The sequence below is a fragment of the Lissotriton helveticus genome, chromosome 6 (genome assembly GCF_964261635.1).
Source record: "Lissotriton helveticus chromosome 6, aLisHel1.1, whole genome shotgun sequence".
Lineage (NCBI taxonomy): Eukaryota > Metazoa > Chordata > Amphibia > Caudata > Salamandridae > Lissotriton > Lissotriton helveticus.
In genome coordinates, this window is record NC_136067.1 from 1792881574 (window position 1) to 1792898465 (window position 16892).

The following is a 16892-nucleotide window of genomic DNA, read 5'->3' on the forward strand; positions in this document are numbered from 1 at the left end:
TAACCCATTGCCTCTTTAGATAAGCCTGACTGCTCTGTGCCAAGCTATCAGAGGGTGAGCACAGGTTATAGTTTAGTGTGTATTTAGCTTACCCTGACTAGGCTGGTGGCTCCTGCTTGGACAGGGTGCATACTTCTGCAAACCAGAAGCTCCAGTTTTAATAGGCATGTACAGCCTGCAACCTTGCTCCTCTGTAGGATTTCCCCTCCTATTTCAGAGAGTCAGAAGGTAAACCCTTTGACTGTGAAAAACCTGCTTGGTGTATCCGCTACATCACAGTTGACTTGAAATTGTGTCTGGTTCCCGGTCAACTGCGATCAGGGACTACTGATTGGAGCTTTACTTTTTCCTGGCACTTTTTGCCTTAAATCTTTTAAAATTCATATCTCCGGTTCCCCTTATTTTATGTTTGCTGTTATGGTGTTATTTTGTTTATTACATTTTCCCCTAGTTTTATAAATTGGAGTGGGATTTTTATCTTGTTGTGTTTTTGACTATTGTGGAACTTCTACGTGTGTTACACTTTTTCTCAGAGTTAGGACTTATTCTTTTTTCCTATAGCTACCAGGGGTTGAGATCAGGTTTCAATGATTGAAACCCTTGGCCAGAACCTAACAGGTTAGTGGCTGTGTGTTATTTATCGTGGACTACCATTCACCCTTAGTAATAATTCACTTTCTTGCATTTATTTAATCTACTTTATGTATGTTTCAAAACGTTACATTTTGTTTTACTATAAAATTATATATATATATATATATATATATATATATATATATATATATATATATATATATATATATATATATATATATATATATATATATATATATATATATATATATATATATATATGTGATTGGTTTTATGCATGAATTTTGTTTCTTATTTCCTTTTTCAGGATCCACCACATCTTGAAGATGGTTTTAAAGAAAAAGAAGGAAATTAGAGTGAATTCTGTTGCTGTAGAAGGCTCCAAGCTTGACAAACTTAAGTGTAAGTTCTTTGAATTATATCCACCCAATTGCTGTTTAAAAGTACATGCTTTGAAACCATGTCTCCTTTATAGTTTGTGTTGATTCCCCAATTTCGACCTGATTTGCAAGAGGCTTCACCTGAGTTTTTGGGCCCGGGCTCGGCAGCCAGCTAGGAAAACCTACCAAACCCACACATTTCTGAAAACTAGACACCCTTGGGCATCCAGGGAGTTATGGCTTGCGTGGCTCCCCCACCGTTTCCCTAACAACCAAGACTCCCGTTCCATCTTCTACGCAATCCCTCAGACGCAGGAGGACTGGCGATGGCCGCCCTGACCCTTTATTATAAAGCAGCGCAGCTCCGAGTCATAGCTGAATGGTCCCAACATGAGTCAGATAAACACTGGCTGCATATGGACCGAGTGATAGTGGGAAGGGTGATATGGGACCTCCTCTGGAAGCCAAAGTCAGACCGACCTGCTAATGCATACATAGGCACACCCACTAGAACGACTCTCAAAACCTGGGACTATGTATTAAGGCAGACTGACTGGACAACGTTCACATCACCGTTCACTCCTATACATTATAACGCAGCTTTCCCACCAGCATTACAGCCAGTACCCTTTAACGCATAGAGGGAGGGAGGGAGGTTGCCTTACACCAGCTGATATATTCCACAACTGGGACATATTAACATTTGAACACTGCCAAAGAGACTTCCACCTACCCAATACTGATGACTTTCACTACCTCCAATTGAGACACTGGGCCTTACAAACCGAGATTAGAGAAGGGGCGACAAGGGAACTCACGACACTGGAGTGCTACGTTAAGGAAGCTGGCACAGTAAGAGGGGCCATCTCCTTCCTCTACACTCTACTACTGCACACTAGGCCATGATATCAAAGACAGTATCAAAGGGGGAGAAGGGGGACCAGGAGCTGATTACGGTCCAGTGCGCGTGCTCCACCATCAAGTCATCAAACCAAAAAATAAGGTCACTGTTCCGTAGGTGTGGGTGCTAGAGAGTCACCCTCACACCAATAAGAGAAGAGAGAAACAAGTGAAAGCAGAAAGAGGATTGGACTAGGTCTAGGATCCACTTAGTAGGGGGGAGAACCAAAGTGGTCTCTTGTTGCCCTCACACACCCCGAAGGATGTCATGCTTCATCATGAGGCGTTTGCTCCTCGTCGGGCCGGCGCTGCAATGCGCAACGGGTCCCCCGAAGGGTCATTTTAGCGGAAATCTTTTAAGAGAACAAGCGTTAGATGAATGCAGGTGTGTTGATGGAGTGGGTCCTATGTGCACAGTGAGTGTGTGTGTGAGTAATATTAAAAATGGCTTAAGGATACCAAAGGGGAGAAAACTTTTTACTGTGTCTGTCCCGTTGCCATACTAAACAAGCACTGGCATAGCCAATAGGTCTCGCCTTTGGGACCTTATAAGTGTTTAGCCATACAACAGTTGATGTTGTTGCACCAAGGATATTGTGCTGCATAACTAAAAACTTATAAGGTCCAAAAACCTAGACCTATTGGCTATGTCAATACGCTCTGCACCCCATCACACTTTTTTTTAAACTTTAATAAGCACCGCGCCGTCTTCACGGACACCGTGCTAGGCAATGCAATAGGTGTTGCTTTTGGTATTGTAAATAACAATGCCTTTTAATTTTTTTTATGATGTCAATAGCTCAAAATAATGTCATTGCGAGACCTATTGCATTGCATGATCTTGGGCAACCTAACTACCACATGTGCTGTAAGTTTTACACTCGGAATAGGAAATATAATTCATTGCTTAGCTATTGGGGTAAGGCATCATCAGTGCAAGGAACCGTGGGTGGCCTTGGAGTCCTGACATCCAACCCTGCAGAGTTCTGTTTCGGGTGGTAAAAAGAGCCACACAGTGTAGTGCAATCAAATAGATATTTTACTAAACTTGGTTCAAGCTTCAGTGGTCTTGCTAGGAGAAGGTATAGCTATCAAGTGTGAAGCAGGTGCAGTGTCACAGGGGCTTTGAGGGTCCTAATGAACGCAAACAGTTCCTACATTTTATTGCTCATTCAACATCCTTTTTCCTGGCTAGCACTTGGACGCACAATACACTTGCTAGGCTACTGAATGCTAGCTTCAAATAATGCAATGTTTACCGATCTGAAGCCGAGCAGGGAAAATTAGTCATCACCAAATACGAATTCCAATAAAAACACTTGAATTAAGGAATTACCTATTCACGTTAAATTGTTTCAATGTTATTTTCTGTATTTAATGTTTGAATTGCATTAGATAGCATTATTTAAAACGTTACAATGCCTGGCTATGAAATAGAAAAGAACATGCATTTATCAAAGTTTCAAAAGTTTAGCCACTTCCAACCAAGCAACCTATAGAGCGTTGCATGCAGTTGAATTTGGTGAAGCAAGGAGCTATAAAAATGTTGTAATACAAGACAAACATTTTGGCCAAACTATAATATATTTAGGTGTAACCTTAGGTAAAAGAAGAGGGTTTCATGGAGATGCCACTGTATATCTCAAAGTACCGCACAAGTTCTTAAAAGAGCTAATAAAGAAATGAAAACAGTTTTGGAAGAGGCCAAATAAAGAGGCAAAGTTAAAACATTGAATCCGATTACTCACCTATTCCCTTCTAGGCTTGTGTTTTGCAACGAGGCATGACTGTGTACTTCACCAACGGGAGCAAAGGCACCATAAATCTTTAAAACAACTCACTCGTTGATTGGCTCCTAGAAGCGACCTAGAAAAGGAGAAGAAATGGAGGAACATAAAGGGACACACATCGCTCATTAGTAATAGATATATGACATATGTCTGTATAGCAAGCGACAAAAAAGTTCTGCTTGTGGTGAGAAACATGCCAATGAAACTGGCTTCAGCAAAGGATGGGTCTCCGGGGGAGAGGGCAGTCCAAGCTTGCCTACTGAGCAACCCGCATGTTGCGCCAAGAAGTGGACTAACTCATAGGCTTTCTGGAGTGCCCCCACCACCCGGATCGTGCCGTATTTGAAGTACCCATGGTAATGCATTTAGACACGGAACGGTTCCCCAAGGTCAGAGTGTAACAGAGTAGCTGCTCTCCAGAGTGGGTGGTGTGGTGTGGTGCACGGCAGTGTGGTAACGAGACCATGGCGCGTACACACACATCCTATCCCAACCTGTCTGGGCCGTAACGTACACGCTCTGGTGGCACCACTGTGTGAAAATCAGTTAATTAGAGTTTATTAATGTTAAACACACAAGCTTCGTGGACAAAGTCCACCAATGCTCACCAAGAGTCACATGGAGAATTACTCCATGGGCTGTGTTGCCGGTATTCCCATATCGTCAAGGGTTGGCAGTGGTTCTCCCCCCTACTAAGTGGATCCTAGACTTATCCTCTTTCTGCTTTCACTCGTTTCTCTCTTCTCTTACTGGTGTAAGAGTGACTCTCTAGCACCCACACCTATGGAACAGTGACCCCATGATATCACAGACACACAATGGAAAGCACTATGGAGGGACATAAAACATCATAACCACTCCTTTACCCAACGTGAGGCTCACTACAAGATATTCTGCGATTAGTATCTTTATCCTACTAAAATTAAAAGATTATTCCCTGCCGCAACCGACCTATGTTGGAGAGGATCCGGCCTCTTGGGCGACTTTCGTCACATATGCAGGGACTGCCCGACAATTAGTCCCTTCTGGTCTGGTCTAGCCCAAATCAATGAGATCCTAGGGTACCCAATTCCAGACTCGCCCGACTTTGCGCTGCTGGGTCTTCGAGACCCGGGACTGAAATACCAAATGACAGTAGACCAGGCCATAATGTAGCTTTGTTTGAGGGTGGTCAACACAGCATAAGCCGCTGCCTGAAGGAAGACAGAAGCTTCAGCCATGATACAATGGGAGGCACATATGTGGTAAGCACTCACCATGGAGCGTATGAGCGTTATCTATAGTTCAAAAATTTTTAATACTCCTGGGGCCCTGTGGTCAACTACCTATCTAGCGGCCTTTCGTTGACTAGCTTTCCGATGAGGGTCAGAGCATTGCACCTGTTCCAATTTTAAGCAGGGCCTTTGCCCATGCCTGAGCTTGCCCTGATGTTTTTAACACTCTGACACGTCACCCAGGATCCCAGTTGGCCTAGGCTAATCGGTCCTTTTTCTTTTTCTTTCTTGTACCCCTTTTATTAATTTAGTTACAAGTTTTGCTTTCTCGCATTGCTCTGTCTTCCACTCACCAGTGGAAGCTGTGCTACTCTGATCGCCCATGGGGACTGTTTATGGGAAGGGGAGGGTAAGGGGAGGACGGGAGGGTTTTGTTTAAAGGCAAGGATTTTGAAATGTAATGTTTATTCAAGGGACTACCAGATCAGACTCGGACCAACTGAAAACACTGTACAATGAAAAAGATTGCTAACAGTGGTATATGAGTAGAACAATTGAAGGTATTACCATGTTCTATGATAACTGACTTGAAAAGGTTATAAGAACAAGTTTGACAAAAAAAAGCCACCATAATCGCTGGAGCCTAGTGGGCTCTCTGATCCCCACCCCTCCCTCCCCCACAGGGCTACTGCCCCCATCTGCCATCTTCCTCCAAGGGGGGTGGCGGGGGTTTGGGGGCGGCAGAAAGACTGTGGCATTTTTGAGGGGGATGGAGCATTGGCATACCCATTCTGGGCAGCCCCCACCCCTACATTTTGAAATAATGTATCCCTGGTGCCTAATGGGCTTTTTGCCTGCCCATTCTGGGCAGCCCCAATCCCTACGTATAAAAAAAAAAACAATCCCTGGTGTCTAGTAGTCCTTCTGCCCCCATCAGCCTCCTGTACGGGGTAGAAAGACTATGGCACTTTTATTTTGGGGGTGGGGGCATTGGCATGCCTATTCTGGGCAGCCCCACCCGAACTTTGAAAAAAATCCCTGGTGCCTAGTAGGCTTTCTGCCTCCCCCCAGAGGGGCTGATAGGGGGCTATCGTCCCATCTGCCTCTGGGGTGGTCAGGAAGACTGTAGCATTTTTTTAGGGGGTGGGGGCATTGACATTCCCATTCTGGGATGCCCCCACCCCTAAGCTTAGTAAGGGAAGCCACATTTTGGGCCAGATTTTGGTCTACTGCCCCCGTCTGAGGGGCAGAAAGACTGTTTCGGGCAAAATTAAATGGTGGGGAGTGAAGGCCCTTGCCAAAGGGGACGCTCCCCCATCCCTGGTGGTTAGTGGTTATATCCCTGCGATCTCCAAGCAGAGATTCAGTAGAGAGTGGTACCATTGGGAAGGGGAGATTCTCCCCTTTCCAACGATACCTCTCCCATGTGTTTCGGTTCTCAGGAGTCTGAGATAGCCCAACGAGCACCAAAACTGGGACACTGAAACTTAGTTTCAGTTTAGATTTTGTTGTAATGACAACAGCACGCCATGTATGTGATCGTCATTGCAAGGAAAACCAAAACCATGCCTAAGGAGGTTGGAAAATTCCTCTGCTTTTTACGGAAGACAGATTTTTTTCTAGTGTGGTCATGATGGACCCATTCTGTCATGAGCACAGAAGGTGTTAAAGTATTAAGCTAGATCCTACTACTGTCCCACCAGCACAAGGCACTATCAGCTGCGTCAAAGTATAATCCCTTTTTTGACTAGGGTAATGCTTTGGATACAAGACTACCTGCTAAATGACTGTTCAGGTTGTAAATGGGGATTGCATAAAACGGAGCAAGAAACTAAATGGGTTGTTGTATAGCGTTTTAGGACCCTAGTGTAATTTTCCCGATTCATGCCCTTATATTGGTACAAGTCACCTTGCCCTTATATAGGCATAGAAATCATAACCACATTTAGACATAGCCCATGCAGTCCAAATACAGGTATGGATACTTCCACTAGTTCCAAAAAGCCACAACGATTTCTTGGAAAATCGGCTTAGAGCAGTCAGGGACATCCCCTTGCCTGAATATTGATTTGTCCAAGAACTCATGGAGTTTTCAAAGAACTGCCATTCCCTTGGGGTTCTTTGCTGACATTATTATGTCCAAATTTACGTCAATCTCGGCACCTTCAAGGTATAAATATGCCCACACTTGCCCTAGCAAACACACAGTGGTTTGGAGCAGTTCGACTATCTACTTGCCCAACGCAGCTCGCTACAGCAAGTGCCGAAGGAAGCCGACCCTCCAGCTGACGCACTGAGAGAAGCTGTCTTTTCTCTTGCCAAGAAATCCAGCTCCAGTGTTTCCAAGCTCCCCTTGCGGGGTGTTGGGAAATCGAGTCCGAGAAAAGAGATACTAGACCTCCTTCATTCTAAACTAAGGTATGGAGCTGATTAGACCCTAAGAGAAATCTTGGATAGATTCTTGGCAAAAAATATTAAACCTATGCTACACCACACTTACTTCTTCCCTCGTACTAGACTTAGGTTAGGTACATTGGGGTAGGCGTATTTTAGAAGCACCAGTTAAGTACTTTTAGTCATTGTTATTTATGTATGCATTTTATGGCTTAGAAACCATACCATGCTTTTACAGTATTATTTTGTAATACTCTTCTCGCTGTACGTATTATACTTTGCAGCCTGTATTACGATTGTAGCAGTTAATTTCCTCTGCATGAGAAAGACGACTGTTCAATAAATACTTTTATTGAAAACGCCCGTCTCTCTATTTCTCTGCATCTCTGGTGAAACAAAGCATGCACGATTGACTGAGTAAAATATCTGTCTATTGTTTCCACGACTCTGAAGATACGTTTTATTCTTGGGAAACAAAGGTGGCCTGTTTATGCGGTTGTCAGAAACTAATCCCTTCTTGTTTATTCGAGAGTTTCTAGTGACCTCTGAGCTAGCTGGCACTCACAATTAAGTCTAATGTATTCGAAAGAGACCTAGTCGACCTCAGTCCTACTTCAATTCTATAGGATATATTATTCCAATGCGCAGAGCCTATTGGGAATATAGGAACTACACTACAGGGTACCTGATTCTCCATCAAATTTGAGCAACCCGAAACATCCTTTTGAGGGTGCTTAACAGATGAAAGATTGCCTTGGAGTTTTTCTAAAAAGGTGCGGGCCCCCACCCACCGAAGTGGAATGTTTATCATCTGGTCCCTTCGCACCAAAAACCCTGAAAGGTCTACTCACTGAGCTCTCCTCTGAAATCTTTAAGAGTATTATAGAGTAACCCTTATTAAAAGTAAGGTAAATGAGACTTAAGAGTTAAAATTGAATAAGGGATGGTTGCATTGTATTATTTATTGGTGCCTCCTTATAGTGTCAATAAAATCAATGCTTTTGGGAATCTGTTCATTACAGATCCTTAGTTACGTGTCAACATGTTTCTGCCCTACGTGTGTGTGAGTTGGACTGGTCCAGGGCATTTGTCAGGACTTAACGCCACTCTTGCTGCCTATCTCGAAATCTACTGTCACTTTAAATTATAAGTATGACAGTTTAGGATGGATGGGGAGGAGATAGAAGTGGCTTTCCTGATGTGGTGCAATCACTGGTAATTTGACCTAAAGAGAGAGAAAAAGAAAACCATCAACGTTTCTCTTCACTGATCACCTTACTGCACCCAATATACTTTCATATGTGTCATACGTGTGCCAGTGCACATATGATCACTTCAACAAAAGCAAACCCACACCCTCCACCCTAACCACACTCATCAACCACTAGGTGATAGACAAATTCGCAGATATTCCTTTCTATTGGAAATCATAAGCTCAACAGTGGTAGCTAATTATAGGCCACCTGGCTGTAATCAGTATCAAACGGGTACCTCTGGCGAGGACATAAAGGAAGAAAAGTATGCTTGATTCAATCATGGAGAGGAGGTAAACCAGCCATGGGTTCACTTACCCCGTTACTCGTGGCCCTAGCAGTAGCAGAAACCTGCCTGTCGAATGGTATTGTACCACTGAGTGTATTGGGTTTAGGTGGTTGAATACCATCTGCGACACGTCCACACAGCTTGGATACCTCAACATGCCTTTTTTTGCTGACTTGTAAGAGGTCAACACATGCCAAAGTCAACAGTATGCATCTAGTGTACTTTTTGCGGGGAAAGGCCCAGCCATGTTGAACCAAAGGATGAGTAAAAAAAAACAGTCAAAATTCAAATTTTATTTTTAAAGTCCATAGTTAGTTAAAACCATTACACTTTTGTGCAATAAAGAGGTGGACAATAAAAGTAGCCCACAAACTAACTTCAGTTCGGTTCTCTAAAATTACAGAATGACCATAAAATACACCTTACAAAACCAAATATAAACCCATGAAGAATCAGCAAAACATCCGGTCCCCGCTGTGGCTTCCTATGCAGAATGCCAAAAGTGTGTATACAAAAGTTACTAAAGTGACAGCGCATCATATGATATCCAGAGTCCCACCATGTCTTATTAGCACACCACTCTTTTCTAAAGTGCACATATAAAAGACACTAAAGTGACAGTGAATCATGTGGTAGCCAATGTCCCACCATGGGCCTTTACCCCGTAAGGTCTGCCCTCCCATTAAGCTTTATTCTAGCTTCAAATATTTCTATGAACTTTACTTGAATATTTAGGCGCATGTTTTCAGGGTTGCCGGCCTGCACATGTTTACCCTTGGCTGTAGATCTTGTAGTATTAGACTTGCACAGTACTTGGCTCCAGTGTCCAATAGCGCGAATAATCGTTAATTTGCTGGATCACTTCTGTTACCCCATTTAAAGATTGGTTGAATTATTGATCCTGTCCATGAGTTAGGTACTGCCTGTTGAAGGTGGACTGCGCAGTAAAGCGAGTTTTCTTTTTTTGCCCATGCCCGGGCGATGCCTTGAATAGGGCTGCCGGTAGCCCATTGGGTCCTGGTGCTCCATCCGTTCTGCAGTTTTGCTGTACTGTAACTTTTTCGTCAATGGTTCTAAGAGATTGTTGTGGCAGCTTGTTCTTAATTGTGTGGAAAGAGTAGTATCTCATCGGAGATACACCTTACTGGAAGAGTGAAAAAGGTAAGCATGCTGAAGTAAAGTATGAATATAGTGTGTTTACATACAGGAAAATTGTCAGCCATATTGGACTGGTGGATGGTTTGAAATGCCCAGTCATTGGTGCATGGTAAAGCCTGTTATGTGACAATTATTTTCTAATTAAAAATGGTAATATCTCGTAACAGATACACCTTATTAGATAAGTGAAAAAATGTACATGGATATTTAGATTGATCTTATCACAAAAATGATAAAGGATCTCATGAGCAAGTGAAGGTACTATTGGTCACCGGAGCACTCTGATTAGAAAATAAGTAATAAAATATTAATAGAAGCCTAGCGAACATAATCATCTGAGAAAGAACACATTGTAACTCATCATGGTTGATGTCATGGTACCGAATATTGATTGGATGAAAAACCAACCCTCGCTCCGTGCAATAATAAAGATTCCCAGGTACTGGTGTTAAATAGGGAAGTGAATAAACTTGACCCCATCTCATAATGTAATTGACTCCTTTTATATATGTGCCTAGTCTAAACACCCAGCATTATACGCATATATATACACGGTGTGGTTCTCTCTGTGGGCAATTTTTTGGATGACTGTCCATTATAAATCATCCTAAATATGCCTCATGTCTTTATAGTAGATTAAATAGATTTGGTACTAAACATTCCTGGTTTGATGTTGCTCTAATGTTCAATAATGTAGGACTTAATTTAGCGGGTGGTCATCCCCATACATCACAAATTGGATGGACATGTGATTAAATAGACCACTAATTCAGGTTTTCAGGTGATCACTGGAGGTATGTAAGAAAGCAATTGCTGCAGACATCTGTTCCAACAGAGAGAGATGCTCTATTCGGCTGTAGAAGAAAACGTCCAGAAAATGGTGGCTTGAAAATCATCAAAGTAGCAATAATACCCTCATTATTAGTTAATATTTGTAAGTTATTCTCATCTTTGGACCCCCGTCCCTTCTAGCCCACTGCTGCATGTCTACCTATTGTAACATATTACAAACCTCATAAATTAGTAATGAAATGGAAAGGAAGGTCCACATTTTGGTGTGTGCTCGAGTCGCTTGCATTGCTTTATGAGGGTTATTTTTTGATGATTATTTAAACCTGTCCTTTTGGTTCAAAATTCCGTAGTGTTTGCAGATGCAGAAGGGAAAAATCTGGCATCTTTGTTGCTGCGAAGTTTGGAGCTGACTGATGGGGTTGAGCAAATTCACTGTATCAAACTGGTAAGTTACTCATTAATTAAAAAAGTCTTGTCTTTCTCCAGAGAAAGTGTCAAATCCAATGACTAACCGCATACAGAATGTATGGTATACAATGGAATTAAGAGAAGAGCAAGTGTAAGAAACTGGAGCGTAATTGGAGGCGTACTAAAGACACGTCATGTAAAGAGCGCTATAAAACAGCACTGCTCACCTATCACAAAAACATAAAATTAGCGCGCAAACATCAAATCATAAGGCAGCTAGAACAGTCAGACAATTTGCCTAAAACGCTTTTCCAGATTTTAAATTCCTTTGTAAATCCTAAAAGTCTTGACACGGAGGAAAAACCCACCCAACTGCTTTGCGACAAAATCTCCGATTATTTCGTTAAAAAAATAGAAGACATCTATAGTAAAATAACCTCCTCAGATACTGAAAAGGATGTTGTTGACATCAACCTACCATCTGTGCCAGTAGGACCAGGTGTTTTTAGAGAATTTCCACGGCTGACAGTCCAAGATACCGCACTATTATTAAGATCAGTTAGGTCGGGCTCTCCAACCGACTTAATCCCTGCAAAGTCTGCCAAAATGTTAGCAGAAGTATTAGCGGCACCTCTCTGCTCTGTCCTAAACCAATCACTCGAGGAAGGGAAACTCCCTAATGCCTGGAAAGTAGCCCAAATTATGCCAATTCGCAAAAACACCACAGTAGCATCCGATATCATCACCAATTTCCGCCCCATATCTCTGCTACCTCTTTATAGCAAATTACTGGAGAGACACGTTAACACCCATCTGTCGGCCTCCTAGGAATCTGCCAAATTTTTGGATGATTCCCAATCAGGCTTTCGGCCAAATTATCGTATTGAGCTGGCTCTGGTGAAGGTAACCGATGATATAAGAATACTGGTGGACGCAGGTCAGGCAGTAATCTTGGTGCTGCTTGACCTGTCCGCTGCGTTCGATACCATATCACACCAGATCCTAGTTGACAGGCTTCGCCTATCAGGGATTAAGAATTCTGCCTTAAACTGGATAAAGGATTTCTTAACTGATAGGACCCAAATTGTAAATCTGGGCCCTTTCCAATCCAAGATCAGCCATGTCACAAAAGGAGTGCCAGAAGGTTCATGTCTCAGTCCGTCTCTGTTTAATGTGTATGTTGCCCCACTGGCTGCGCTGCTTAGGAAAATTGTGTTTTTCCCAATTTCCTATGCAGATGATACACAGTTGATCTTCACCTATAATAAATACACGCTTGACGTTCAGAAAATATTCTCCGAGGGCATGAACATAATAACTGCCTGGATGAAGAGCAACTTTTTGCAGTTAAACACCGCGAAAACTGAGATTCTGTTATTTAAAGATGCCATATCAAGATGGTCTCCCGGATGGTGGCCTGCAGAATTGGGTGATGCCCCCACCCCCAAAATCGTGGTCAAAAACCTTGGGGTGCTGGTTAACAGAGACCTTAACTTAGAAGGCCACATCGCTACAGTTAAAAAATCATGCTTTTATGCGCCCGGCCTTCTTCGGAAAATATTCAATTTTCTTCCCATGAACACTCGCAAGACACTAATCCATGCTCTGATTCTCAGTCGCTTGGATTATAGTAACGCCTTGTTGATATCAGCCAAGGAGTCAGATCTCCAAAGTTTACAGGTGGTGCAGAACACTGCGGCACGCCTGGTAACCAATGCTCCTTATCGCACCCCCTCTCTCCCTCTATTGCGGAACCTACACTGGCTGCCCATTCGCAAGAGGATTCACTTTAAAGTGTGTTGTTTGGTGTTTAAAGGCCTTAATGGCATGGGCCCCACATACTTATCAGAAAAGTTAGTCAAATATACCCACTTGCGTCCACTCGGATCTGAATGCCTGCTTACTATCCCTCGCATTAAGCAGACTAGACTCGGAGGCAAATCTTTCTCTTATTTGGCTCCCAAGCTGTAGAATCAATTACCCACAGATTTACGACAGGAAGAAAACTATTTAGCATTTAGAAAAAAACTTAAAGCTCAGTTTTTTTAAATCCTTTCTCCCCAACGTGCATTCTGTGATGTCCTTAGCGCGGAGATACTCCTTCTGGGGTGAGTCAGGCGCTTTATAAATGTAATAATAATAATAATAATAATAATAATAATAGGGTCCCACCACAATACTGATGCCTTCTCATTATTGGGATGTTTTATATCCAGTTTATATATTAACATAATAAAACTGCTTCACATGCATTCAGCGTGGATCTTCGTGAACAGTTGTGGATACCTCTTTCAGCCATCAACAAGAATACATCACCTTTTGCCATGCAGCTCTTTCCTAGCTTTCACTCTGTCTCATACAACACTGTAGATGTACCCATATTTATTCCCTCTTGATAGAAGGGTATCCATGAAATGGCGATCCTGCTCTCCTCAGAGAAGAGGCTTGGCTTTATTTTCCAGGACCCACTTTTGCACCTCGGATACTTAGTTGCAGATTTCTGTTAACAGCCTTTATCGTCCAGATACTCCCAACAGCACAAACAATGGCTAGTCCTAGTTCTCATTTGAGCAGAGAGTGTGTTACTCGAGTGTTGGTCTTTTCTTCTGATATTCATCGTATTGTGTTAACTCTGAAATTACCTGAAATCAAAAAAAGAAAGGAGGCTGCCTCTTATTATAAGTGTTTGAGTGGCACCTTCACAGAAGAAGGCCTTCAAAGGGTTACCTCTAGCTTATTTAGGCTCCTAATAATAAATACTGGGTTCTCTCCCACATCCAGTTTATCCTCAGTATTAACTGTTCTGTTAGGAAAATGTATGGATTGCACAAACACCCAAGGGTGTTCTTGGCGCTGTGACAATCAGGAGGGAAAAGAAAGAGGGTTTAGGCTAATCAAAAGCTTTCTCTCTTTTTTTTGTAATTTATAAAGAATACAAAATACAACCGAGCAGCATTTTCACATATTGACAAATACAATATCATCCAGAGGTGGGTTCCGCCCAGTCAGGCGGGAGGGGGGGAGCAAAGTGTACCTCCGATGCCAGAGATGAGAGGTGAGACAAAAAGCTTCCCCCTCACTCATACATCGTATTATGTAGAGTAGTGCGTGTGCATAACAGAGGGGCACCCTCCCTATCCAAGTCCATTGCTGCGATTAAGCAAGGGGGTCACCAACAACTTGAACCCGACCCTATCCCTGTGTCCTGTCGGGCAAGGTGCGTGAGACCGATGCAACCTCGCGCTCACTCTCACTAGTCTCATCCGTGTCACCTTCCTTACTGCTCCCATCCCTCACCTTCCCCTTATCTTGTTGCCCATCATTGCCTCCAAGTACATCCAGCATACTCGACCACATCTCAGTGTCTCTCTCTGCATGTTCATCTGTACTTACCTTCCTAAGTCTACCTTCCTTGGCTGCCGCCCACTCCCTCAGGTCTGCTTTCCACTTGAGGAGCGTCGGGGTATGGGGCCAGCCCATTGTATTGTTCTGGGGCGGTGTGCTAATAGTAGGCCAAGCTGGGCAAACTAATAACACATTTTTCTACCCTTCTGGGGAGGGGGTTGTAGCAAACCCAATAGTCAATGACGGATTGAGGTCTCCACAGCTACCCTAGTCACTCTACACATTTCATTACGTACCTCTCCCCAGTACAGCCTAAGCTGTGCACAACTCCAAGCCACGTGGCAGAAGTCTCCAGGCGTTTTCCCGCACCTAATAGAACCTAGTGATCTCGTGGAATATGTTCTATGGAGTCGGGCTGGGTTAAGTAGGCTTGATAAAGAAAATAAAAATGCACTAACTTAAAGCGGACATTTCTTGCCACCTCCCGCACCATTCACCATCTGTCTGTAGGGTAGCCACCTCCCTGTCCCACGCTTCTTGTCTCATGTCTACTACCGTCCTATCGGCCTTCAGTGCTACATTCAGTCTGGAGTTGATGCCTTTATAGGAGCCTGGGTTTAGAATCGCCTCGAGTAAATGAGATTTCTGTGGCCCCTCCGGAAAGGTGGGTCATATCCCATACACAGTGCGTGAAATTCTTGCATATTGCAGAAACTGTCAGTTGTCAACCCCATAGTGGGTTCCCATCTCCACCAGATCAATGAAAATACCGTTCATATACAGATCCCCCGCCATCTTGTAACCCCCTGTGGTCCAGCCCTAAAAAATCAAAAGCTTTCTTAAATAGTCAAGCCTTCAAAAACTTCCCAAATTTTAGTGAGTTAGAATCCAACCTTATCGAGGAAGGAAGAGGGTTCCATAAGAAGGGGACCAGAACAGAGAAGATCCTTCCCCCTGCTTTCTTGTGCTTGAACCGAAGGATCCTCAACTTGTTGGCAAGAGAGGATCATAGAGGTCAAGGAGGAACATGCCTCTTAATTCTGCTTGCTACAAAGGCTGGAGCCTTGTCAAGAATGCATTTGTAAATATAACAAGCCGTTTTAAAAAGAGCTCTCTGTTTAACGTGGAGCCAGTGAAGCTTCATTTAGGCAGGAGAGATATGTGCATGTTTATGCATTTTACAGATGTTGCTTGCTCTTGTATTTTGAATGATTTGAAATCTGTGTAAAGAAGATGCTGGTAGACAAGAATACAGGTAGTTTGCATAGTCCAAACAGGACACAATTACTGCTGCAATAGGCACTTTCAAAGCCCCAGATGACAGAAAAGGAGCAGCCCTTCTAATGGATTTCAACAGGCCAAAGCACTTTGCCACGACCGCCTTCATCTGGTGGTTCATGAACAGTTGATTTTCTACCACAATATCCAGTCTCTTGGTAGATGCTGCTGGAACTGGAAGTTCAGAGGACCAATATGTGTTGGCTCAGATACCGGTCTTGTAATTGAGAATAACACGCTCAGTCCTATCAACGTTTAGCTTGAGGGAGTTAGTGCCCATCCAGGTTCAAATGAACTTCAGGGTAGGTTGACATTATTGCAGGAATTGGGCACTACTCTCACGCCTGAAGATGAGCTGAGAGTCACCAGTGCAGTTGTAGAATCTACAACCACGACAAGTCAGAGCTAAGATCAAAAGGCTGATGTAAACATTAAACAGCAAATGCGATAATGATTAGCTCTGGGGGTGGCACACAGATACTATGGGTCTTAGTAGAAGAAAACAGGCCGAGCTACACTTTGTGTGTGGCCTCCGAGAAAGGAAAATATCCAACTTAGAGCATGTCCTGTTGACCAACTGCCTTTAGACGATTCAGCAGAATCGCCTGATCGACAATATCGAAGACGGAAGATATATCTAGACGAACAAGCGCAGACACATGTCCCGAATCCAACTCCCATCGTAGATCATAGAGGACAGAAAGCATGACTGCTTAGGTACTGGGGGCTGGACGGAAACCAGCCAACAATGGATGAAGAAAGTTGGATGAATAATGGAACCTGCTTCGCTCCTGCATAAAAAAACCTTCTAAAACTTTGGCTGCATAGGGGAGAAATGAAATGGAGTGATACTTTTTCATCAGTTTAGCATTGTCGCCTGGTTTCTTAAGCAAGGTAAATATCACAGCAGCTTTAAATATGTCTGGGCCAATGCCCCGAACGAGTGATTTATTCAAAAGGTCTAAAAGATAGTTGGCTGTTAGGACGGACAGAGCTCGTATAATAGCAGGAGGGCATGGATCCAGTGGGAAGCTAGATTTCACCTTATGCATGAAAGAAATAAGGATCTTATGCTGGGGAAACTGTATCAATGAGTG

At 43.2% G+C, this 16892-nt stretch overlaps 1 protein-coding gene across 1 annotated transcript in view; it reads left to right on the forward strand.

Moving 5' to 3' along the window:
* The window catches only part of THADA (THADA armadillo repeat containing), a 1377633-nt gene that overhangs the window by 31583 nt on the left and 1329158 nt on the right, over nucleotides 1-16892 (forward strand). Inside the window, exons 3-4 of the mRNA XM_078649688.1 lie at nucleotides 902-996; nucleotides 11115-11209. Coding sequence (XP_078505814.1) covers nucleotides 921-996; nucleotides 11115-11209 — 171 coding nt within the window. The 5' untranslated portion in view covers nucleotides 902-920. The remainder of the gene's footprint in view (nucleotides 1-901; nucleotides 997-11114; nucleotides 11210-16892) is intronic.